Here is a 26,190-nt window from a genome sequence, read left to right as displayed (position 1 = left end):
ATAAGATTTAATAGGCAAGCAAACATTTCAATCAATGTCAAAATATTCCTCTTTGTATATACAGAGTGAGAAAATTCACATATATATATATCTATAAAAGAAAATAAAAATATTTCTGAAATATTTTATAAATATCTAAAATCCAAGAAGTTTAAAATCTGTACTTCCTTTTATGATATACAACGAATTAAGTTGCACATATTTAACATTTCATAAGAGAAAGTTAATTCTTAACTCCCTATGGCTAGATTTGTGATTTGGATTCCTGAACTGAATTCCTGGTCTGAAGAATTCAAGATGCAAATAAGTAGGCACGACAGTGAAAATAATAACAAAGTAAGTCAGATCAACTAAACTATGCTTGGAGTATGTAGATCAGAACAACCATAATGAAAAAGAAGAGGCCCCTACTACTAAAAAATAATTAAAAGAACCCTTCAGAGCAGTATGTTTATTCTACTAAATAAATACTGTTAATAGCGCTTACAGAATCAGAATAGTGTGGTAACATCTTCCCACAACAGATTTTCTCATCTATCTCTTTGTTATTAGAATGCAAATGTTTGAACACTGTCACTGATCTAGAAACAACACTCATCTTTTTTTCCCCTGAAATTACTCTTTTCAAAAAATTTTCTGTTTAAGAAAAGCCAAAAGTAATTAGCCCAAAACAATTATTTATCTCTTTGATGATGTAAAAGGTGTTTGGCCATATTGGTGAAAATGAATTCCTTGGGATACTGTAATCTTCATAACTTCTCCATTTAGAGTATCATCTTCAATTATTGTTATCAATCCTTCAGCAATTATTGATGGGCTGAAAAAAAAAGTTATTTCGGAGTTATGATATAATAGAACATGTAAAAAGGACAAGAAACTCAATGTAAATCTATATATCTGAAAATTAAAAAAATGGTATTTGAACAAATTTATTTTGAAGAATAGCAGAGGTGGTATGAGTGTTTCAGCAGAGATATGTATTCGCTTTAATCAGGACATACATCTAAAATGGCTACTTTACAAATCATCATTTGTTTGCTCTAGTTTCTGATAAATGCCTGTGGACATCCATCTGCCACTGGGCTTCCTATCAAACTTTTCTCTGTCAGGGAAATGGACAGAAGTAATCCTCACACAATCCTCTGCAGCTCTTTGCTGTTGATTTATCCTGCTTCTGTAGCAGAGCTGACATACAAATTAGCATAAAGGTTAATTTCACATGCAGTTTGCTGTGGTCAATAGGTGCAAAATATTTTACATAAAGAAAATTATGGGTGAAACAACACAGTCATACAGTTTCCTTTGTGCAGAGGCATCTTGCAAGCTAATTGTAAGAAGCTAAGAAAGTGTTAAAAAGTATGACTATGCTTGCCATGTTCTCACAGTCTGTCCAAGCTGTCTGCTTTTGGCCTTTGTTGGCAAGACTGCAGTGGGCCAGGTAACTCTGATCTGATCCATTGTGGCTGCTGTTGTGCTCTTAATCAGTTTTGTCAGTTCACGGTCCGATTTCTATCTTTGTTCACTTCTGACAATTTTGTGAAAATTCTGTGCAAATTATATACCCCATATCTCACAACAAGTTTGATTAAACAAATTCATGAGGGAACACCAAAGGCTATTAAAAACTAAAAGAACGATATTAAAATTGCTAATTTGATTAGAACTTTGCTGGGAAATGGAAATGCATAAAGGGATATATCACGGTGCAGATGGTGCTCTTAAAATAGGCTTAGGTCTCTGCCATTTTTTTTTCTTTCTATACAGATAACCCATTTGATAGTCTTTTACCTGAGGCAGTATTTCCCTTTTGTTTAATTTTGCTGAAAGTGTGTCCTTGTTCTTGGTCAAAAAAGTGCAAAACCCCCATTGTATCTGACTTGACTTACTCCATTATGCCATAGAACTGCATCATATTTTTTATCTCATCCTTGTAGGAATAGTATTGTCCCATATTCTCTTCTTTATCTATTGACTGAAGAATTGGTGTGTTGACAAATCCTGGACAAATTGTGTTCAGTCTCACACCGTAGTTTTCCATGTTAGCAGCTAACTAGAAAAGAGAAAGGGGTAGCAGGCATTTGTCATCAACATTTTCAGGCAGTATTGTGTAAGCAAATTTTCAAAGAATGAGATTTACCTTTACCACAAAGTACTTTTCAGCCGTGCAAAGTAAGGAGATTGTGTTACTACTGATTGTTTTAAGAACTAAGTTTGAAGCACGTTTTCTCTAGTAATCATACTAGACTACTGGAAAAAAAATGTATTTCTTTTGTCGGGAGAATAATTCTATGAGAAATCAGAACTCTTCCCATGAAGTTGGTTTTTTTCCTAATACTTTTTGTTCTTAGTGCTCTTTAGCACGTAATTGACAATGTTCTAGGGTGATGATATAACTCTTCTAAGCAAAAACAAGAAAGGTTTCCCAAATGTATGCTCTGGATCTTATAGGAGCTTTTTTATTAAAAAACTCTGAAAGAAATAAAATAATCTTTAAGATACTGTATTAAGATACCTTCCTCACATCAAAAGAAATACAGTATGTTCTCTATCCCGACAACGGTAATGCTAAACCTTTCTACTTGCTCTGTTGTCCCTGCCAAGGTATGAATCTATCACTGAGCATCTCCACTGGAAAGTCCCTGTGAACTGATTTTTTTCAGGAAGCAGCTCAGGAACAGGATGCAAGACAGAAGCACAAGTTGTTCTGGGAGAGGCAGGACCCCTTGTTTGTGGTTCTGCCAAGGTGTGCATGTAGCAAAGTCTGATCAACATCCAGGTATGAGTTGAATGAACTGGATGAGCTGGATGAACTTTCTTAGCAGTAGCACAGAACTGATAAATTAGACATGATATATCCAAGAATAACCATAACTGTTAATCACTGCGTTCTATTTCTTTTAACATTTAATGGACTTCTTTCAGGTATAATCTAAGTCATTTTCATGGCATGGTAGCCTGCTCTTTTGTTCTGGGGAGACAAGAAACTGAAGCCCTAGGTGTAAGGCATCAGACCTGCCCAACATCAGCCTTTCCTGGTAAATACTGTAGTTCACTATGTTTATTCTTTTTTTTCCTCAGCATTCTTACGTTCCTTAAAGACAGCATTTCCTCTAATTTACTTTTGAGCTTAGATGTGACATTTATATTTCTAATCAGAAAACAAAGCCAGGAAACTAGGTTTCATGTTCTTGATTTGTTGATATATTATATGCAACACTTATCCAGACTATTCTCTTTATGTTAATCTGAAAAAGGAGCTATTTATGTGGGGATGGGTGCATAAAATAGATGGATAAAGTGTAATTGATGTAATTAAATTGATAGTGTAATTTCAGGTGTTTAATTCTGGAAATAAGACTGGAAATCTTATGTGAGCAGATTATCTTTAACATTAATCTATTAAAGTGTAATTGTATTTTCTCCCTCCAAGTTCCTTTATTACACTGCTTGTTCAATCTAACTAGAAAGTTTTGGAGTTAGAGGCTGAAACTTATAATATGGTCATCTGATATGCCCCATCCTGAATGTGTCATTTTTCATTTTCAGAGTATTGAGAGTCAGTAAGAATAAATAATGATGTGTTCAAGTAACACTTTTACACTTCAGTGCCTATTTGTCATTAAAAAAGTAATTGACCTGACTTAGAAACAAGGAAACCGAAATGACTGGGACAGGGTTCTGAAAAAATATTTTTAAAACTTGGACCAGAATTTTGCTTTTGGACTCCTCTCACTGTCCTTAAGTTACTCTGCAACATCTTTCTTCCATGGTCTCCAAACTTCAAATTGGTCATAAACACACAGATGCCATACTTATTCCATCTTTGGATTCCCTTTGTGAAAGGAGGGAACCTCCACTGCTTCACACACTTTGTTTTCTTTCCTAAAATTAATTCCAGTTGTATGGCTATAGAGGAGGAACATGAAAAATGTAAGCATGTTCCCCAGGAGCTGCTGAGACCCTTTTGGGAAATGCATACTTACTGCTAAGGACCGTGTGAATCCAATGACACCGTGCTTTGTAGCACAGTACACAGGCTGGAAGGCAGCAGGCATGAGTCCTTTAAAATAAAAAGGTAGCTGAATGAAGATATGGCATATTCCTACTTTATGATTATCTTAAACACATGTATAGGACTACAGTGTAAAAAACGTGTGTCAGAGATGCAACAAAATGGATTAGTAGGCATTTGTAAATTATATTCCATAATCTGGGATAGGCTAAGAAAAAAATAGATGAATAAAAAAGTGCAGGCAAAAGAAGAGTAATAAAGAATCATAACTTTTAAAAGGAAAAGTTGCATCTATGAACTGTGACTTAAAATAGAAGACACAGTCTGGAAGAAAACACTTAAGAATGAGATTTTTGAAGCATCTATGAATCAAGTATTTAAAGTATACTGAGGAGCAAAGTCTTTTAGGTGGGCTTTGATATCTAATGTGTGACCAGGATACCTGCAGTCATTCGCAGTGTGTTCAAGGAGGAAGTGTAGCAATAGGAGAAGCAAAATAAAATTTTCTGCTAACACTGTAAACCTTTATGGTCGGAGTGGGAAAGCAAAACATTTTTGTTGTAGAGAAAGAAAAGAGAACAGAGGTTTTGGAAGAAAACTAAGAATTCTGGTAAGACTGAGTAGATGGCAAAAAGCTAGTCAAGAAGAAATGACAGACCGTAAGCACATATTCAGTTCTGCCAATTACGCCAGCAATCTCTAATATACAATGAAAGCTGAACTGGACCAAATAGATGCTGTAGTTCCACCTGAAAATTAGGCTCTTATGAATAGCAAACTTCAGCCTGTCTGAAAGCTAGAGGATAAAATGTTTTCCTGAATGTGGTATGGTAAAACAGGATAGTAATTTTAATGCCTTAATGTTTGATTCTAATGGAAATAATCCAAATTAATAACTCATTTTTTTAATCTTTCATACTTCAGATCTTAAGGTGATACTTTCAAGAAGGGGTGTGACTTACCTCAGTGGAGATGAAGAATTCACTCTCTAGCTCTTAGTATGGATTTGGCAGAAAAATTACATGTGCCAGACTTGCATGGGCTCTTAACGCTGGGATCTGTTTTGTCTGATGGAAAGAACTTTATAAGACAGCCCAAAGCTCTAATTGCCAACCTGACAGCTTTAAGGTTTTATCTTGATTTAAATGCTACCTTGATGATCTTGTGAAAGCAGCACTGTTCAATACTGGGAAATGAAGAACTTAACCTATTGTCTGGTTGTTCCTTAGCTTGGACTAATGTGTTATGCTTCTGCTTAAGAACTCACTTTATGAAATGGCTTTTGTACTGTCTCCTGTGGGTTGTGATCACAACAAATGCTTAATATTCTTCTGTTTGTTGACTTTTGATGAACCATTCCTCAGATTATTGGAAACATTGGAATACTGGCACATTAGAAATAATACAATACTATGTTAAAAAAACCCCAAAATCTCAAGTACTTTTACGTGCTTCAAGTAAAGGAAATTTTCATCAGACTGCAGCAAACAGAAATAAAACAGACAAAGTCTACTGGGAAACACAGAGGAAGAATTTAGAAGTAATTTTATTTTTATTTTTTAACCACAGTAAGAAAGATTACCTTTTACTTGAGAGGGAAGAGAAACAAAGTCAAGAAATAAACAAAGGAAGGGCACAGCTCACAATAATGAGGTGGAATAAGGTTCAAAGACTTTATTAAATGCCAAAGACAGCAGGACTAACTAGGCAGGAAGAGAGGAACTAGTAGCATTTTTTGGGGTTTTTTTTGAAAACCAGTTCTTTCCCAATTGAAATTAATATCTTTGCTGAAGTGGAGAACTAAGAAAAAATCACCTCACTTTTGGATAAAGCATCTAAGACTAATTTTAACATTCCTCACATAAAACAATAACAGTCCTGTGTCACTTTTGTTCCTGAGTTCAGTACTCAGAACCCCAGTGAGGGCTTTCCAGCTCTGAGCCACTTCCCCACCCCAGGAAGAGCTGGGCCTGTCTTGGTGGTGTGTCCCAGGGACCCTCCTAAAGTATTTTATGATGAGCCACTGTGTCACACTGAGTCTGCTCTGCCCACATATTTATTCAACCAGAGAGCAGAGATGAGTTCCTAACATATTAGTTAGGGCATTCATTTGTTAGAAAATCTGGATTCTATTTGCTGCTGCCATGAATGTTTAACTATCTTATGCACAGCAGAATGGCAGTGAAACAGACTAGAGACCATTATGCACAAAATAATGGGGAGAAGAAGAGGAGGGTGTTCAAATGGATGGTGATGGGTCAGTGTACTTCTGGCAAGTGATACATTTGGGTTTTAATCTCTCTTAGATGGGGAGGAGAGGGGTGCTGCTATGGCTAGATTTTTCTCTCTCTAGATGTTGCTGCATGGTGAATTGAAAATGACTTTGTGATGACTCAAGATGCTCTTTGGTTTAGCAAAACAAGTTCAAGCAGACAAAGAATAATCCTATGCTCCAATGTTAACTGCTCTGTTCTATTTTTCTCAGCTCCTGGCAGACTGAGAGAGACAGTTCTTGCCCTTGCTTATATTCTACTTTCCTTTTAGGTGTCAAGATCACTCTACCATTGAAGATATGGTGTCAGGTGTCTCAGTACAACTCCTTATTTGTCATGATCAAGTTTCAAAAACCACATCCTGAGAAATTAATACTGGAGGTGCAGAATTCTATCAATAAGCTTGATTTGTATCAGTAGGCTTTGCTGAAACCAGTATTTCCTTTCATTCCACTTTGATGAAATGAAAGAACTCTGATAAAAACAGAATTAAGCATCTTTCCCCTGTTATGCTCTCCCACTGAACATGTTGCCCTGAGAGATTTGAGTAAATTCCTTTCTTTGAATAAGATTTATTAGCCTTTTTAGTTTTAAGCTGGACTTTGGACTTTCTGGTTTTCTCTCTGCATGCCCCCATGATATCATTATAGTCTTCCTGAGTGCCAAAACAAAGGTGCAACAGAAATCCTAGCAAAAACTTCTAAGCTGTGCCATTTCTATGAGTTTTTTTTATTGTGAAGTCTGAAGGGAATAGCTTCTAATTCTTGTTAACCTCATTCTGGCAGATTCTGCTGAGCATTTTTCTTTTCACAAAAGGGAGGGACCAGAAGCTCTGTCATGATGCTGAAGGCCTCAGTTGTACAGCCATTGACATTTCTGGTGCCCTGTATCCCTGGGACAGAGTCCTTGCTTGGTGTTGTAACCATTTCTTGTAATACATAGAGGATCTGGTCCTAAAAAAGCTTGTTTGCTGTGACGGGTACTTTAAGTATTTCTTGTGGCTGAAGCTTTCAATAAAGGGAAGGCAAACCACCTGTTTGAGGAAACTGAATGTTTGAAGTTGAGTGCAATCAAATTGATATGGCTCTGCAGCAGAAAGGTATCCAGATTCACTACACATTGAACAGCTTCTCACAAAAGTAGCATGATGCTACCCTAAAAAATTGTAACATTTTTTAAGCCCTCTGTAAATACTCTTTTTTTTTGTTCGCTAAAATACTTGAATTCCTTTTATCCTTTGCAAAAATGCTACAGGTTCCAGGCACCACACGGTAAAAGACCATGTTAAGTTTAATAACTTAAACAGCCTCTTGAGTTACATTTAGGTTTTTTATGCTTTCTCTGCCGCTTTTAACTATTCCATTCAATGCAATTAAAGTGTGGCTTACTAGAGAAGAAATTTTAGAACATTTTAATACTTGAATTTGAAATTGGATTTGCATCTAATTCAATGATGCAAAAACCTGCAATCATTGAAACTGGTTTTTATGGAGCCAAATTTGAATTAAAAAACATTTCTCATTATCTCAGTTTAGCAGAATTACTTCTTGATACAAATGCACAAATCTAATAAAATTAAATTTTGTAGCTTTGAGACATAGTTGAGTGCCTGCTGCATGTGATCATATATTTCTGTCCCTCTTTTAAGTCCTGTCTGGGGTCAAGACTAAAGAAAGGAAGACTCATTACTGGATAGACAGGCTCTGGCTTTGATCCAGCTGAATTAAAACTTTTAAGCATCCACTTCACAGAAATAATTTTGGTAGTACCATGTGTATTTGGAAATGTAATACTGTAAGGCTTGGTTCTGTCCCTGGTCCAAATCACTGGCAAAATTCTCATGGTGATGCAATGATTAATATTAATGTAGATAATTAATGTGCAAAGGAAATATTATTGAATTTCACATAAGCACTATGTACAACTCTTCTTATTGCTCAAAAAGATATAGGAAGGTTTGCTGTCTGTCTCTTACAGAGAACTTGGACAGTGGGGATCAAAACCGCTCAGTTTAATGATCAACAGAAGCTAGCTCTGAGAAAACACTTGAAGGGGATGTTAAGCAAGCCAATGGAAGTTTGTCTTTCATGTATGGAATAAACTGCAGGACTGAGACCTTCAGACTGAAAAGGAGAGTTACAATCACAAAGCACAAACAGTAGTAAGTAAATAAGCAATAAAAATTAGTATATGTTAGCTTTTAAGGTATGTTTTTCCTTACAGCCTTGGAAACAATTGTTAAACACCAGCCATGTAAAACCAAAAAAAGCAGAGAAACTCTTGTTTGTCTTAACAAAGAGAACAGCCAAGTTTTTAGGTCTTAAAACCAAAATAATTTTGTGTTCATTTAAGACCAGTTAGAAAAGGAATCAAACCACTTGCTAGCCCTACCCTTTCTTAAGCACTGCTTTGGGCATTGGTGTCTCTGTGAACATGTTTAATATTTTACTTGTGTTGATGACCTCCTGCACTGCGACAGCAGTTTCCTTCAGGTTAATTTGGACCCAATACAATGTCCATTCAGCCTATAGAGATAAACTTACTGGTACCAGTAGGCAATGTGTCAGGCAGTATGAAAAATGCTGACTTAAAGGTACATGGAGTCTTTTAAGAACAGCCCCTCACCCTTTGTTCATGTGTTAAATCAGGATCCATATGCATTATGTCATATGCTTTCCTCAAGATCCATATGCATTATGTCAGTAGGGTGAACTGGACTTTTTATCACAAAAGCTAAGGTCTACAGGAGAACTTAAACTACTCAGAACATCCACACCTGTGCACAATCAGATCACTATAGCTGGTGCTATCTTAACTGGCTTTTCATTGGTAAAACACGTAGGAATATCCTGGAATGAAATGGTTACAATTTGGTAATCCACATAGACACAAAAAAACCCCTCTGACAATCTGAGTGTCAGGCAGCACAGGTATTATTTTTCACAGGCAGTCTGACAGTAGAAAGAGAGAACAACTTCTCCAAACAAAAAAGAGAGAATGCAAGTACTACCTCACAAAATTTTTGAGGAGGGTTGTCAAGTGACTTCATTCTCCATGAACAGTTTCCCCCTCAGCTGTTCTTTTTTGCTGGGAGCCCAGTCATTGAAACATTGAGTATATCTACAGGAAATGGTGCAGAATTCTGCACACAACAGGACAGCATTTACAGAAACTGAAATACAGTTATAGAACAGATAAGTAGTGAGCAAAGAAAGTGTTAATATGAGTGTTAATTTTATGACTTTTCAAGTACAGGTAGATCACAGCTGAAAGGACTTGGAACACAGAGTGGGTGTGTGAAAACTTTAATTATTTAGATACAGTCTAGCCTTAGAGGTTCCTACATTTGTGCTCCTCTGGAGTTGAATGGAGGAATTTACATCAGGCTCAAGGTTTTAACTGCAAGACTGATAGTTTAGGAAAATTACTGATTTTTTTTCTATTGAATTTGGTCTAAAAAAGCAAATGGAATTTGTGGTTGTTTGATATTCCTGCTATTGCTACAATGAAAACCAGTTCAAAATATTTCTAAACAGAAAAGGGCCATAAAAAGAAGAAAAAGTAAGACTGATCAGTATGATTCATTTACTTAAGAAGAAAACAGCAGAAATTGTTTATGCAGAAAATTTTCTCACCTGCCAAGGATGACATATTAATGATCACTCCTCCATCACCTCCATTTCCTTTTTTCATGTATTCTATGCCAAGGTAGGTTCCTCTGATCACAGATGTCTGGTATAAAGATGAAGGAGGTATTGAAGATGCTCAAAGATTATTTGAAACGATTCAAAATATTTTACTGAATTATTGATGTTATTCAAAATATCTATTGTGCTTCTACAAACTGGAACTTGCTTTTATTGTGGTGCTTAGAACCTGTACTGCTTTACCAGTGATCTTACTTACACTTTGAAGTTTTTAAAGTATAAATAAGAGACGCAGAGACACTTCACAGTATTGTAACTCAGTAACTTCAGAAACACAATTGCAACAGATAGAAGTAATAGCAGTTTACTTATTTCTCTCAATAAGATATAAAAAAACAAGCTAAAATATTGAAATGTGAAATAAGAGCTGTGAAGGAAATGAAACAAAGAGTAAGTAAATAATTTAACGAAGAAACACATACCTTATCTAAAAATATAAGTGGCAGATGAACTGATCTAAATCCCATTGTTTTTGTTGAGATAGCCTGTTCTATATTATAAAAAAATGCACTGACTGTATCTGAAGATAACATTAACACTCTAAACTAAATTAGGCTCAAGTCAAAAGAAATTCACACTTTTTAGGATAAAGTACCATGATATAGTTCTGGTCCCAAGATATTAAGAATGTGTACTGTTTTCTGACTAAAGTTAAAGGAGTTTTACCATTCCTCTCAAATGAACGCCCACACAGGCAAATACAGCGAAGGTAAAAAGGGTGTGCTAAGAGATGTGAGATGTTGTTAGCATAATCTTAGCTGTGATTTTTACAAACATTTATTTTTTTAAAAAACAGAACTTCAAGGAAAAAAATTTCTGAGACCTGAATGTATCATTTTGATTCCTTAAAATCTGTTTTTGAACCCTACTGCAGTCAGAAATTCTGCCGAGATTCCTCTCACTGAGCTTCAGACTTTTAAACTGAGATGTCCACAGACACACCAAGCCTTGGGTCACCAGCCTGCTGGGGAAATCATGAGAGGGTTTTCCCAGAAAGTCACTTTACCTGAGAGTGAAATGAATAGTAAGAAAAAGGCAGCAGACATGGTTCCTGGTGGAAAACAACAACTTTAGAGAAATGTAAATTTCTCTAAATTTACTGCATTAGTGATGAGTTCCATAACTATTTCCCAAATTTCTCCTTAAAATGGACAAATACACTGAGACACACTTTTAGTCTTTTGGAAATATCATTTCAGCTTTTAAATGAGAACTTCATTTGTAATTTATGATTGTTTAGTGCTATTTATTGACCCAAATAAATTAAGATGTCCAAAAGGTGAAGTGTGCATGATTATTTCAATATTTTTGACGAGAGAAGGTCTGCAGAATAATGGAGACAGAAATTTCCCTTAAGAAAACCAGAGTCAAGAATCTGTATTTGGCTAAAACCTAATAGATAGTGACTGGAAAAACTGGGGGAAGAAAGAGAAAAGCTTTTAAAATCAGAATGTTAACTATTTTTCTGTCACTATCTAAATTCCCAAAGCAAAATTGGAATAATCTGGAGATTATGTTTCGTTTTCATTAGCTGATATTTTTAGACACGAATGTTACAAAATATAAAGTAGTACTTCTAATTCATTTTCAGTTATCCTTCATGCTTTTCTGGTTTTAATAGGAATCAGATTTGGAAGAGTGCACGTCCTACTTTATTAATATCACTGGTTTATTTTTTAATTAACGTGAGGCTGCCCATTGACAGAGTTACAACAACCTGAGACCTCATTACCAAGTTTGCTTTGGAATCTTGATAATTAATCATTTTTTCTCATTTTCTATAGTTTCAGTGCTTAATGAGATATTTTTCTATAATATATTTTCAGAATATCTCATTCCTGGAATAGTGTAAAACTTCACAAAATATGAATATTTCAAAATTCTGAAATAATATTTTAAATTTTTCTTAAAGAAAAAATTACTTTTTTTTTTTTCCTGGAAAGTCTTTTTTAAGCGATCATTTTTTAAGAATTATTTTGATTAATTTAAAAAGGATGCTGTTGATTAAATTCTTTAGCAGAAACTTTCCAAAGAATTGTCTTCAATACCTTGTTGCATACCAGATTAAATCAGATTTCTTTTGCATGTCCTGGAAAGTAGAAGAGTCGTTATAAAGGTTGACCTAATGCTGTTTAATTGTCACATATAAATTTGATTTATTTAAACCAAGATTGTTAATGTACAGTAGTGTTGCTATAAGATATACTTATTCTGAACATAAACTTATTGGCACCTCAACCAAAATTAGATTTGGACTTAAGAGTGGAGTGTGTTTTTTCTAATATATATATATATATGTATGAGAGGCTGTACAGAAGATATTTGAGGAAGAAAGGGGTTAATGTTAATGTTGTCTTTGGAGAGCAGGTGCAGGTCCTGTCATGCCCTGGAGCAGTGGCTCAGCCTGCTGAGCAGAAAAGGAGAATTCCATTTAAGATGATTAGACAAAATAAATCAGTTGAAGAATGAAGTAGCTTGGGGCTCCTTGAAGGCTTTTCAATTCCTTCTAATTCAGAGATAATGGAGCTAGATGAGTCCTTGGCCAAACCACAATTATAAACCAAGAGAAAAGTGGGTAGCTTGGCTATTCACAGCTTGGCTATTCTGTATTTTTCTTTTCCTCCCTCTCGAATCCATTAACTTAGTACTTCTTCACGAGGCTGGAGGCATGTTCCCCTTTACACAAAGGCATTGTGAGAGGTGGTCTTCAAGAGAAATGCAGACTTCCACCTGGATATTGCCCCTTTCACCAGCTATAGCCATGTAATCCTTACCTGTGATCCTTGCAAAAACCTCACTGAGTGTGGCTGATCTTGGGTCGAATGACTAATATGATGTTTGGGCTGATAAAATACAGAATTATTTTGACGGTAAACTCTGAAGCACGTACCCAGCGTGAGAAGAACCTGCCTGCACTCTCAGCAGATGGCACTTTTCTTGTATTGTGGGTTGGATTTCCCATTCTCTTGAAAGAATCCACCTCTCTCCAATCCTTTCAAAATTTATGTTTTCTGAATGCAGTTTTATGGTTTCAGGTTATGATGAAAATATCTGTCATTTCCTTTCAATTAAATGAAAGAAACTAAAAGTATTTTCAGACTGCAGTTCCCCTATCATACGTTTAAGCCTAATATTTCAATCAATGGTTCTTGACCAATAATAATTTATAGATTATCTATTAAATAAAAATTCTGGGAAAGTTAAATTTAAAATTACCTAATAAAAAAACTGTCTGACCCAGCTTAAGATGAAAATATGCTAGGAGACTTTGTACAGGAAGGCATTTTAGAGCTAATTTTTTTAATGATTCCGTTGTTTACAACTGCATTTAACTCAAGGAATATTTTTCATAAATATGTCAAGAAAAAAGAGTATCAAAGTAGTCAGCTTTGTAACTAAATGTAGATAAATCAAAAATTGATACAGCTGACTCTTAATTATTTTTCTTTTTTTTTTTTTAAACCTGGCTATGAAAAACTAGTATCCTTGAAGTCAGAAAATAATTTAAATTACTGTTCTTCTAGATATTGAAAAGCATGATATCTCAGCAACACTGCTGTTTATTTTCTAACCAAAACACAGTGTTTTACTACAGCACATCATGAGGACAGGCCATTAAGGTGTGCTGGAGGCCTGAGCATGCTCTCAAGGGAGGCAATTTTACTCTTCAACTGCCAGCAGAAAATTTAGGATTCTTTTAAATAAAGTTAAAGTGGTGAGTGTGTATGTAACATAATGTCATAGCATTATGTAACATAATGTCATAGCTTTATGTTACATAAATTACAGATTTAAATTAGAGGAGATCAGACGTGCTGAAGTATCATACAGTAATAAACCCAATATGGTATCTGACATCATGGTAAACATTGCAAAATAATTGTGCAAATACTTAAAATATTTGCAGTTGCTTTTGAGAATAAGGTGTCTGTAATCAGTCACTTATTTAATGATTTCTTAAATAGCAATTTAGTTGCCAGTGTCAAAATCAGAACTAAAACTTACAAAATCTTTGATTCTTCAAATTTCTATGTGTCCTTTGACGGTATAGATTTTATTCTATCATTCTAAAAAAAATAATCAAATAATCATATATTGAAATTCTGATTCTAATTAGGCTCAGCGTCTTCAGTAGAGTGCTAAATAATTTTTTCCACCTTTAGGAACCAATGTCAGCCAATGTGTACAATGTTTTTGTATTCCAACATTATATCTGTCAGTTTTTATACTTAGTGTTTCATTTAAGATTTATCTGTAAAAAAAAAAAAAAAGATGTTTTTTTGGTGATGGTGCCCAGGACATCATTAATCATCATCATTTTCAAGTGACAATTGCTTTGAAAGTAACTGAGTACACAGTGCTTTTTTTCCTAGTGTTTCAGGGCAGCTGTTCCAACTGACATAGTTTCTCACACCTATTTAATAAGGTTTTGCTTGCCACCACTTGTCAGATACATCTGGTGCTTCATGCTGAGAAAATACATCAGCATCTTCTGTGCTGAAGATGAGCACTATATTGATATCAAGATGATATGGTAATATGAATTCCTTTGAGAAAACAAAATAGTAATCAGTCATAACATTTTATGTAGGCTCCTGAATGAGGATATTTCAGTGCTTGGGGTACTGAATAAAAATGAAAGAGCCACTAACTTGTGGTTTCATAACGCAGGTTAGCACAGAGCTGGAATTTGACCCAAGATCATTTGCCTTTCATAGAGTGAGGTTGTAAATCAATGACTATCTATAAGGAAACATTTAAAAGTACTTTGTGAACTGTGTAAGATGAGCTTCAAAATTCTGAAACTAAAAGTGCTGCTTGTGATATCCATGGAAAATTTTAGCATTTGATGTTGGAAAGGAAGGTGGGACTAATTTTCTTCAGTAGATTTTCTAGGATATGGACAAGTTGGAGCAAGCATGCAAGTTCCTTGGCATTCCTATGTATAGGTTAGTTTGATTGCTATATGAAATTATATTTTAAGCTCTTGAGTATGAATTTCCAACTCAAAATGTGGAAAACAAGAAGTCTAGAGAGGAAGAGGTAGAAAGGAGAAAGGAATACATAGCACGATTAGATTATTTGCTATAAATCAATAGCTCTTTTAAAAGGTGGGAATGAAACACTATGCTTTAGCTTTTCATGGTGCAGATTCCTTTAATCCACTTCCCCTGTTCAATACACCTCCACATTCCTGAAGGACATAGGAATAGTATTCAATTTTGATAGCTGGCCTTGTTCTTAGTTTGAAACCTTTGCTTTTCATTATACTTCAACACTGGTTACTGTAAACATACATTAAAACCATAAGCTAAAAAATCATTGACTTACTGTGCTATTAAGGTAAGTAACTATGTCCTTCCTAGAACAATATAAACAGCAAAAAAAATTATACCTAGAGGCTTCATTATGTACTTAGAGGATTGATTCTTGTATATTAATGTCAAGGTGTCACTTTTCATTTTTCGGCCACATCTCCCCTTAGTCTTCTGACATCAAATTATGCTGATGAACAGGCAAATAAGCCACTGAGGTAGCCAGTAGCCACTGGTTAACAGTAAACCAGCCATCTATGCCATTTCATCTACTACAGATAGCACTGCTTGTTTTGGTTTGTTTCTGTTGCTGGCACTGAGAAATGATGCTTGCCTTTGTCACTGTTGTGGGACCTAGTGGTTATTTCCAACCGCTTAATCCAGCTATGTGTCCAGGTTACGTTACTTTGGGATGGAAGTTCAGCCCTTCTCTTTTCTCCTGGTATGCTGGGAAAGGACAGCAAGGTGTATGGGCCAGAAGAAGGTTGCAGCATGCTCCCATTTATAGCCGGCACAGTGGAACAGCCTTGTGATGATCATGATGCTGTTGTCACAAAAATAAATTCAATGAAACACTTCTGATGTTTGCTTAGTTACCCTTCTGTCTTCTGTTAAAACATTAATTGGCCTTCTGAGAAACAGGTCCTTACTGATAAGCAAACAATGAATTTGCATGGTTTGCTAGTTTCTGGAACATGTATTTCACCATGAGCCGTATTGAACAGAGTCACACATAAATATACAGTGGTGCATTATCTTCTCTGTAGTTCCAATCTAAGGATTTTGATGTTGGTAGACTTCATTTTAGTAAAGGACTTCTCTAAATTCATGGAAATTTGCTACTTCTGTCACTTCTGGAAATAAATCATGCAAACTCATGAAAAATGTAAAAACTTAGAATTGTTGCATATTTCTACATTTTGCCAAGTAATGTGAGACTGTCGTGCATCTGAAAAAACTTTATGTGTGCATTTGAATTCTACTTACTTCTGGACAACACTTAAATAATTGAATCCCATATGACTGGGGTGTTTTGATGTGCTCAGGTTCTGGCCTGAAATTTAAAGTTTTGCCAGAATGTGTTAAAACTGCAACATTATTACATAAACAGAGGATAGTTGTGATTTTGCTTTCAATTTTTTCATATTTTCATTTGGGGAATTGGTTTAAGTACATATACAAAATTAACTTTTTGCCATAATAAAACAGTAATGTGGTCAAAATGTCACAAAAAGTACTTCTAAACTTTTGATTCAGGTAATATTTAAAATGAAAGCATAGGTGATACTAGTACTGCTACATTTAACTGTATACTGCAACCTATGTCAGTTTTCAGAAACCTCTGACATGAGCATAAAAAGAAATTCTGTGTGTAATTTGGGGGATTGTCTTTAGTATAAAATGTGCTAAGTGCATTGGTAATGCCAAAAGACACTGTAATTATAGTGGACACTCTAATTACAGTGGTTCCAGAAAGCCACATCAAAACAAGATGAAATTATTGAAGCTTCTTAGAACACCCAGTTGTGTTTAAACAGCATACATGTTCAAGGCTCATAAAGATGTGGGTCTTTTTCTTGTTTTAGGGATTGGAAGAATAAAAAAAAAGTCAGATTATAAAATTTCTGGATCCCTTAGGTAAAAATTTTATGAATGCAATAAAGACTGTCATGATGGAGGTACGACCCTCAATAAGAATTTATGTGTTATACACTCTCGTGCTACTCTGTACACAAATATGTGTGTGTGACAGACTGCTGAAACTACCCTGGTAATATCTCTTTAAAATGGAACTCTTGTATGGTTGCCAAGCTCATTTTTTTATGTGCCATAATAACAAGAGTGTATCCTTGTATGAGTTTCACTGGTTGAAGCTTCTGATGATCAAGCTGATATCAATCAAGTAAACACCCTGAGATTTGGAGCTTTGAGGTGAGGAATAGATGGCATTGCTGGACTACTTAGGTAAAAAAAATATATGTATTAATAAAATAATGAAAGGTGGATGTTTAGCACAAAATGTAGCAAAATGGTGGAAAGCATTGCAATAGAAATATCATTTTAGTAGTCACTACTCCTTCCTACACCCCTTCCCTGGCTTTATCAAGTTGTCTTTTCTTGCTCTCAGGAAACTGTAATGGAAAACAGTAAGAATTGCATTTTACTCCATTTTCCTTCCAAATTAAGTCCCACTCTTTGAACCTTCTTCTTCATGCTTTCTCAAGCAGTACTACCAGAACTTCCTTACACTCCTATAAAAACGTTCCTGAAGACCAACCGGTTCTGTGAACTGTTTTAGCCATAAAGAACACACCCCAGATGTGTTTGTTCTGATTTATCTTGCTCTGTATTGCTCTACTTTTGTACTTTGTACTTTAAACTGGGGCAGGGAATATTTGTTATATCAATATATAAATGAAATCACTAAGACAACGACTGGCATCTAGATTTTTTTTCCCCTTTGAAAATAAAAAAATATGTGCATGATGTGTATCACACATATGGTGGCTATAGAAGCTGTTTCTGTTCTTAGAAATAAAATAAAGAATACTTAAACTATCCTACAAGAGAGAAATCAAGACATTTTAAAAGAATGTATTTCATATATATTTTGCTCCTTTCTACAAGAAACAGAAAAATATTTTATAGAATTAACCCATACAAGATACTACATGCATCAGCTATTTTTTTTTTGTTATAATTAAAAAACCAGAAAGTACAAAGCACATATATTGTTTTACAGAAAGTACAGTAACTAGATAGAAATGCTTACGGAGGTAAGTTGACTTGGTGTTAGACAGGGAAAGAATAATCAAATCAATAGGTGAATGGAGATATTTGGATCTTAGAGTAGCTTTGATTTAACCCACATAACTGTAATTCTACTGTGTTTGAACATTTTAGATGTTCTTTCAGTCACCACCATGTATTCATGAATTTTTTCAACATTCAACTCTGTATTAGGTCATTAGGACATTTATGGTGAACTTGCATATTTAATAATGTATAAACTTCAAAATATTCCCTTAGGAGAACAAAATAGGGGACTAATTTGATAGTTAAGCATGCAGGTTTCTAAAACTTGGATTGCAGATTTTCTGCTACTTGAGACCACTTATGGTCTGCTTCTGCTCAATTACTTTTAAAAAGAAAAAAGAAAAATAGAATCATAGAATTGTTTAGATTAGAAAAGAACCTTAAAAATCATCAAATATAACTCAGCCCAGCACTGCCAAATCCACCACTAAACCACGACCCCAAGTACCACATCTATAGGCCTTTTAAATACCTCCAGGGATGGTGAGTCAGCCACTTTCCTGTGCAGCCTGTTCCAGTGCTTGAAAACCCTTTTGGTGAAGAAATCTCTCCTCATATCCAACCTAAAGCTTCCCCAGCCCTTCTGACCATTTTCTCTCGTCCTATCACTTCTAACCTGGAAGAGGAGGCTGTTCCCCACCTCCTTACAACCCTCCATTCAGATGATTGTAGAGGCTAATAAGGCTCCTGTGAGCCTCCTTTCCTCCAGGCTAAACAACCTCATCTTCCTCAGCTGCTCCTCATAAGACTCTTCTCTGCTTTGTTGCCCTTTTCTGGGCACGCTCCAGCACCTCAGTGCCTTACTTGTAGCAAGGGGCCCAAACTGAATGTGGGATTTGAGGTGCAGTCTCACCAGGGCTGACTAGAGAGAGACAATCCCCGCCCTGCTCCCGCTGGCCACGCTACTGCTGACGCAGACCAGGGTGCCACTGGCCTCCCTGGCCACCTGGGCACGGCTGGCTCACTTTCAGCTGCTGCAGACCAGCACCCCCAGGCCTTTTCCCAACGGGCACCTTCTCAGCCACTCTGCCCCAAGCCTGCGCGACGCAGGGGGGTGTCGTGACCAAAGTGCAGGACTCGGCACTTCACCTTATTGCAGCCCAGACAAGTGGCCTTGGCCCATCAATCCAGCCTGTTCACATCCACAGAGCCTTTACAGAGCCTTCTGATCCCTCAGCAGATCAACCCCCCTCCCAGCTTGGTGTCTTCTGCAATGCAGTAGGAGGAGGTTCTCAACATCATTTGTTTGAAACTCTTGACATCAAAAAACTACTAAGACATCACGCTAAATGAGAATATTTACCTTGACAGCAAGCATCACAGTCAAACATATTTCTCACATGGCCTTCATTATTTCCAGTGATGACTAATTATCTGTACTTGCAAATTTGACAGGTGGATGGCTATCTACATTAACTTATATCCTGTGTTAAAATCAGGCACAAAAGTAAAAATAAATAAGTAATCTAGAACACAGTCTTCTTTTACACTCAAGGGATCGTACTTAGAGGTACTAAGATGCTGCCTATCACTGAGGATGACAAACTACTGTTAATTCACAATATGAAGTTTCCTAATGTTTAAATTTTTTGGAACATTTTAGAAATTAAATAAAGAGAAAGAAATATATGTACTTAAATCTTGATGAATATGTAAGGGATAGATACAAAGAAACCCAAGAGAAAGGTGTTATGAAACTTAATTTTTTTTCCATGTACCAATTTTCTCATTAATTTTTCTGTAACTTCTCTCATATACAGCTTGTGCTATTTGTCCTGGAGTTATTGTGTTCATTTGTTTTTTTGGAGGCATTAGGATTCAAAGATGGGTATCTTTGTCCTTAAAATTTTTGACAAAAACACAGGTAATTTTCATATTCTGAGCTTTGTTGTTGCACAACAAACTCCACATTTTACTCTTCAAAGCTTCCTATTGCTACTTTCTTTGCAGTAAGTACCATCATGGGGTGACTTGTTGAATCATCATTGAATTAGGACTTCACAGACAGTAAGCTACAAGCTGAATTTCATTAACCTAGAAATTCTGTTAATGCTAGAAAGGTCATTCCTTGGAGCTGAGATATCCCTAGAGGTGTACTTGAAATTAAAAACTCTTCAGCTGAGAAAAAACCCACAAATATTGTGGTTTCATCTGATGAGATACCAGATAATATCAAAGAAGTGGTAACCGTTTGAAAATTAAATTTTCCAGGCTTGTTGAATGTACTGGATTTTAGGGAGTAAGTGCCCTTAAGTAGTGTGCTCCTACAAGTGATGATGGTGAAATGGCCTGTGTTAAAACTCAGATTTTATGCTGGCATGGTTGGTGAGCAAAGTGTGGAGGTCTTGGCTGAACAAATTCACCGAACAAATGGCAACTCTAATAAAGGCCAGCTGAGTCTCGCAAGTAACTAAAATGTTCTAAAACATTCATATAAACAGACTGGCCTACTGTAGATGCAGGTCTACTGCCTTGAGCAGTCAATTCTTACACCTATCTGGGAATCAATTGGATTTTCTAGAAAGGGAATGTTTGGTGATAGATAATGCAAGCACCTCTACACAGTGCTGTATATCTTGGTTAGACAATTTTAGGGATCCACCACACACTCAGTTATGTGGTGATTGTTTCAATAGCTGTACTTAGCAATCCAATAATTAATGTTCTGTCATCTGGAAAATCTGTACAAGCCACAGGCTGTTAACTGTATTCCAACATTAAATACTGAAATACAGAACAGGAGAAAAGAGATAATGCTTACCAAGTTAACTTGTATAGTGCTTTCCCAGTCCTTCTCATTGTTCACTCCAGCATTATTAACCACAATGTCCAGTCTTCCAAAATGTTCAATTACTTTTTTGAAAGCACCTATAGGAGATCCAAGAGTGACATTTCTTAGAACTTTGGAAAGTAATATATAAAAATACAATGCATGTATAAAAATGAATGGCTTATTAGTCTACCAGAATGTCTTCATTATTTTCTTAAACATTAAATGAGCAACATGCAATTAAATACTTTATCTAACATGCACTAACATTAGATAAATTTAGGGAAAGTGGAAGGATTAAGATAACATCATTGCCTTTTCATTCAGTTTGATAACAGGAGCTGTAAGTTCTTAGCACTTATACATTTGTAATAGGTAGGATGTTTGGCACCCCAATTATATACATTAAGCATTTATAGTTTGATTTGTAGCAGTTTGGTATAGCTAGTAAAGTCAAGATTTGATACTGTCTATTTTGAATGAAAAGCAAAAGCATCAAGTGTTCAGAAAAATTTTCTTAATTCAGTCCAAATTTAACCTAAGAACACAGTTTTTATTTAATGAATAACTGACATGAATATTTCAACTACTAATAATTAATCACGATTCTTGTTTAGATGTATCTATTTATGGTTAAGTTGCTATATATCCTACTTGTGAGGTAACTTTAATAATATATTCTCAAATTGAAATCTTCCTTTTTTTTTCTGAGGATAAAAATAGTGACTTGTCTTCCAAAGAATTTCAAAATGAGAACTTGGAAACTTCCACAGTGACACTGTGTTTTCCCAGGTGACAGTGTTAGAACTGAGATAAAAGATGTGTATGGAAAAACATGATGATGTCATAATGAGGAGCAAGCTTCTCAAGCCTGGCTCTGCTTTGACAAGATGGATGAGATGACTTCCAGATGTTCATTCCAGACTAAGATGTTCCAGAACTGAGGAGATTTTCTGACATGTATATATATAATTGCTTGTTTTCCCCTCCAAATATTGTTCCTCATCACTAAATGTTTACTATTATGTAAACCAAGACACCACATCCCCAATATTATTTTAAAAAACATTGTTTGGTATTTGACTGAAAATCAACAGTATTTCAGGTATACAAAAATTGCGCTCGGTAGGCCTTGATGAAATTACTTCACTGAAAGGTGGTCCCAGGAGCATCTTCCTTCTCTGGTCCTTAGTGCTCGGCCCTTCATGTCAATCGGGTGCACAGCATCAGCTTGAAGACATCTACCTTTTTCTGCAGCAGTTGCAGGCGTTTACAAAGCTTTTCCTGCGCCAGCCTTTTCTTTGCCTCAATGCTTCAGGTCCATCATGATCATCATCTTGTGATCAAAACAAGAGCTGGGCAGCTGATGGAACAGGTTTTATTTGTCCAGCTGCCTTTATTGTACAGGTCTTTCTAATATTCTTATTCTATACTAGAATATTGTAATATTAATAAATCTTCTGGTTTGGCCTCTCTCCCTTTTTTTCTTTTGTTAGTTGCCAATTCATTCTCTGATTTCTCAACTCTTCAGTCACTTATCTTTCCAATTCTGCATCATCAAGGGCTGAAATGAAAACCTTTAGCTTTATTAAAAGCAGAACTGAGTATTTAACTTATTTTGAATGAGTAAAATAAATACAATTTGGTTCCTTATTTATCTTTCAAATTTTGGAAACTGGCTAATTCCCTTTTAAGTCCTCTCTAAATAACATCTTATCTAAGAAAGATGTTTCTGAAGATTCTGTTAAGAATTAGAATCTTCAAAAACCACCATGGATAATAGTTATTTTGCCAATGATTTTTTAATTAAACTTACACAGACTTCACTAATTGTAGTTTTCTATTTTACATTTTGAGAAAAGACCAAATGTTTTTGCATATCTGTGTTTGGAATATTTCTGGTAAAAGTTTATCTGCCTACAGTAATCCCATCTATCACCTACCCACAAAAGGAAGAATTTTCTTGTAAATTCTTAGTGAAGTTGTCACCTACACATCAGTATAAGCTGATTTATTCTTCCCTCTTCAAACGTAGACTAATTCTGTGTTTGCACTGCACATTAATTAGTGCTTATGGAATTATAAAAAATTAAAATCAGATGTTTGTTTGAAATATTGAGTGGGGAAGGAAAAATTAAGAGAAGGATTCATTTTAAAGGAAAGGTAAGAAAAACAATGCAAAGTCAGCACAAACACCAGTTATATGTGAGCTTCTTAAATGTCCCTGGAAGGCAATAGTAAGTATGGTGATTTTTCAAAAGTGGGATGAGATAGGGGGGATTAGGTGAAAGAACCACCAGAGAAAAAAGTTCAGGCAAGAGTTGAAAGCAGATTAAGCAGATGATTTCTTGCCCATAAGCCTCTTGTACTTAGAAATATTAGTTCTAGTACTGGGACTTTCTTCCTACTGCTAGGGAGGGCTAGAGTTAAAAAAAAAATGGAACTTCATTCACACACATGACCTTTAACATAAAGTACAGGACTTGATTCCTCTGATGAAACCTTTAAGCCCTAAATGTGAAATTAATCTAAATTTGTGAAGTAGTAGCTTACAATTGCAAGTGGAAAAATATGAAAATAAAACAACATCAAAACCAGGTCAGAATTCCCAAAGGATTGTGAGACATGATTGCAAATTTAGAGTAAGAAACCTGCAGCAGGATTAATGCAATGATCAGAGAGGCATGAGCAGCAGCAGCCGTCTGCTCTTGCTTTTTTCTTTGCAGGAGCCACTTCCAATTTTATTCTGATTACTTTTTTCCTACTAACTTGGTTCCAAAAACTCCCTTGCTGACCTGTCCTTCTCACTCCAGCTCCCGGTTCACACCCTGTTGGTCCTGCACTCGCCTGGCACTAAAGAAAGGAGGAGGTGTGGGAGACAAGGCACACTGAGTAACACCCACACAGCAGCACATGTTATTCCTGCCCCTAGGATGCTTTTTCTTGCTCCTTACTCCTCCCACTTGGAGAAAAAGTCAATCATCAACCTAGCTGATAAAAACTTTGCTGATTACAGCAGATCCCAGATTTAAAGTACAGCATTTTTCTTACAAATAGGAAATGTAAAGCTATACAATTAGGAATAATCATGCTATCTTGGAACAGTGGACAGTACAGCTGAATTCTGGAATAGCAACAATGTTTTCTGAAATGGTTATGCTCAATGGTCACTGTTGAGAAAGTGACCAGTGAAGTGTAATGAACGAAAACAGACCAAAACTGTTCACATCTAGTATGGCAGAAATGAATCTGGGGAAAGGGCACTGTCAAAAGAGATGTCAAAATCTGAATCTGAGTCACTACCTATGAATGTACCATTTAATAATGAAACTTTGATGAAGTGATGTGCCTGTTACGAAATATTGTGAAGGTACATCAATGTTATATCATACTCAGTAGGGAACACTGTTTATCCACTAAGTGAAAACAGAGATGCAAATCATTCATGAGGGAAGCTGCTGCCATTCCATGCATCTGCAAAATGTGTGTGAAATGTTATCATCTTATAGTTAACCCCATGATGAAGTAGTGTGCCAGTTTTTGCCAGTTCTTCTTTCAGCTGTGGCAGCACACAATGAAAGTAAATGCACTGTATGTAAAGAGCACGGCAACCCAGCACAGAATTTATTACTCCTGTGACGAGGGAATGCAGCTTGGAATCTGTACTGAAACCTCATAAAAAGCAAGTCTGAGCTTTAAAGTTTATATATATTACTCATAAAATAGCAATTATCTTCTGCAGAGCCTTTCATGCAAAAATATCACCCACAGTACTCAATGGAATTAACTTCTTTGGCTTTGTTGTGCCAAGGAACAAAGGGAAATTATGATAGTAATGCTGGTAGCAGTATTTCCCATCTGCAGGTTCAGGAACAAATCGTTTTTGGGTCAGTGCCAGCCGCGATCGGGAGCAGGCTGTCCCGCAGAGCTCCGTCTCTGCAGCGCGGCTCAGCGCTCACCTCCTACCTTTCAGCTGCTCCTGGTCCGTCACGTCGCACTGGATGAACAGCGTCCTCTGCGCTTCGAACTGCTCGTCCAGGGCCGCCTTGCTCTCCTGTCCGGCCTCGCAGTTGCGGTCCAGCAGGGCTACCTAAGCGGGGCGGGAGGAAGATGAGCGGCTGGCGGGAGCGCGGGCGGACGGACGGACGGACGGACAGGTCGCCCGCCGAGCCGAGCCGAGCCCCGGGGGCTGCCACCACGCCCCGCCCGCGGGTGCCGGCTGCAGGCAGAGGCGAGGGAAAGGGAGGACGCGCTGCCCGGGGCTTACCTTGGCGCCCTTGCCCAGCAGCGCCTGGACGAAGGCGCGGCCGATGCCCTGCGCCCCGCCGGTGACCAGAGCCACCTTCCCATTGACGTGCATGGTGGCCGCTCTCCTGCCGCCCGCTCCGCGCCCGCCGAGCCCCAGCAGCCCAGCGCGGAGTCACCTGCCCGGCTTCCTTTCTCCCTCCTTCGTGCCCTCCTCCTGCCCTCCTCCTGCCCTCCTCCTGCCCTCCTCCTGCTGCCGCCGCCGCTGCAGCCGCTCATTCCCCCCCACTCCCCACTCGTGCGATCGGGAGCCTCCCGGAGCTGCCTGGGCGGGGGGAAGCAGGGGCGGAGCGGGTCATTAAATCGTCCCGAGTGTCTGCACGAGCTCTGGAGAGCGAGAGCCAGAGGGAAGATCAGCTTCGTCCCCTCTTCCCGACCACAGGCTTTCCGGGGAGGACGGGCTCGCAGGGTCCCCAGGAGAAAGGGTCCCAGGGCAGCTACAGCTCCGCTCGGTGGAGAGGGGGATTTGTGTGTGCGTGTGGGTAAATCGCGTGAGAAGCTGTTCCAAGCTTTGGTAAGGGCTGTTGGCAGCTCCTGAGGCCGTGTAAGTTTTGGTTGGCCCAAGTCGCATGAGGAATAGGGTGAGGACAGCCTCCAAAACAAAACAAAAAAATGGGCCACTCGTTCTCACTTCAGAACAACCCACTAGCTTTCTCACTCTCTTCCCCTAGTAGGCAGAATCTACTTGCCTGAAAAAGCAACCATTTATTGTTGCAGATATTAGATATATTAAGATAAGTGTTTTTGTGAAATTTTCAGGTCTGTGGTTAATATACCTTAGAACAGGTTTAACTGTTTTTATAGCTTATAAGCCGAATTCTGTCTGCTATATTAATGTGAACTGTATGCAATTAAAATTCCTCAATACAAATGCATATGAGCGTACAGTAGAAATAAGAGCACACTTAATCATATGAAAGCTGAAATAAATGCTCTTGTTCATTAGCTTGTTACAAGATTCACAAATGTTATCCCATAGCAAATGCAATGT

General features: G+C 37.0%; 1 protein-coding gene across 1 annotated transcript; it reads right to left on the bottom strand.

Moving 5' to 3' along the window:
* Window positions 1-25,365, bottom strand: HPGD (15-hydroxyprostaglandin dehydrogenase). Its single transcript, XM_058803894.1, has 7 exons — window positions 25,162-25,365; window positions 24,861-24,984; window positions 20,886-20,992; window positions 9,921-10,017; window positions 3,984-4,060; window positions 1,887-2,050; window positions 1-817 (listed from the first exon to the last, which is right to left on the bottom strand). Exons 1-7 carry the CDS (start codon window positions 25,252-25,254, stop codon window positions 679-681), a joined length of 801 nt encoding a protein of 266 aa, XP_058659877.1. The 5' UTR covers window positions 25,255-25,365; the 3' UTR covers window positions 1-678.
* Window positions 25,366-26,190: the final 825 nt, after the last annotated feature.

This window comes from Ammospiza caudacuta, chromosome 4, assembly GCF_027887145.1.
Source record: "Ammospiza caudacuta isolate bAmmCau1 chromosome 4, bAmmCau1.pri, whole genome shotgun sequence".
Taxonomy (NCBI): domain Eukaryota; kingdom Metazoa; phylum Chordata; class Aves; order Passeriformes; family Passerellidae; genus Ammospiza; species Ammospiza caudacuta.
This window is presented reverse-complemented; position numbering and strand designations above follow the sequence as displayed.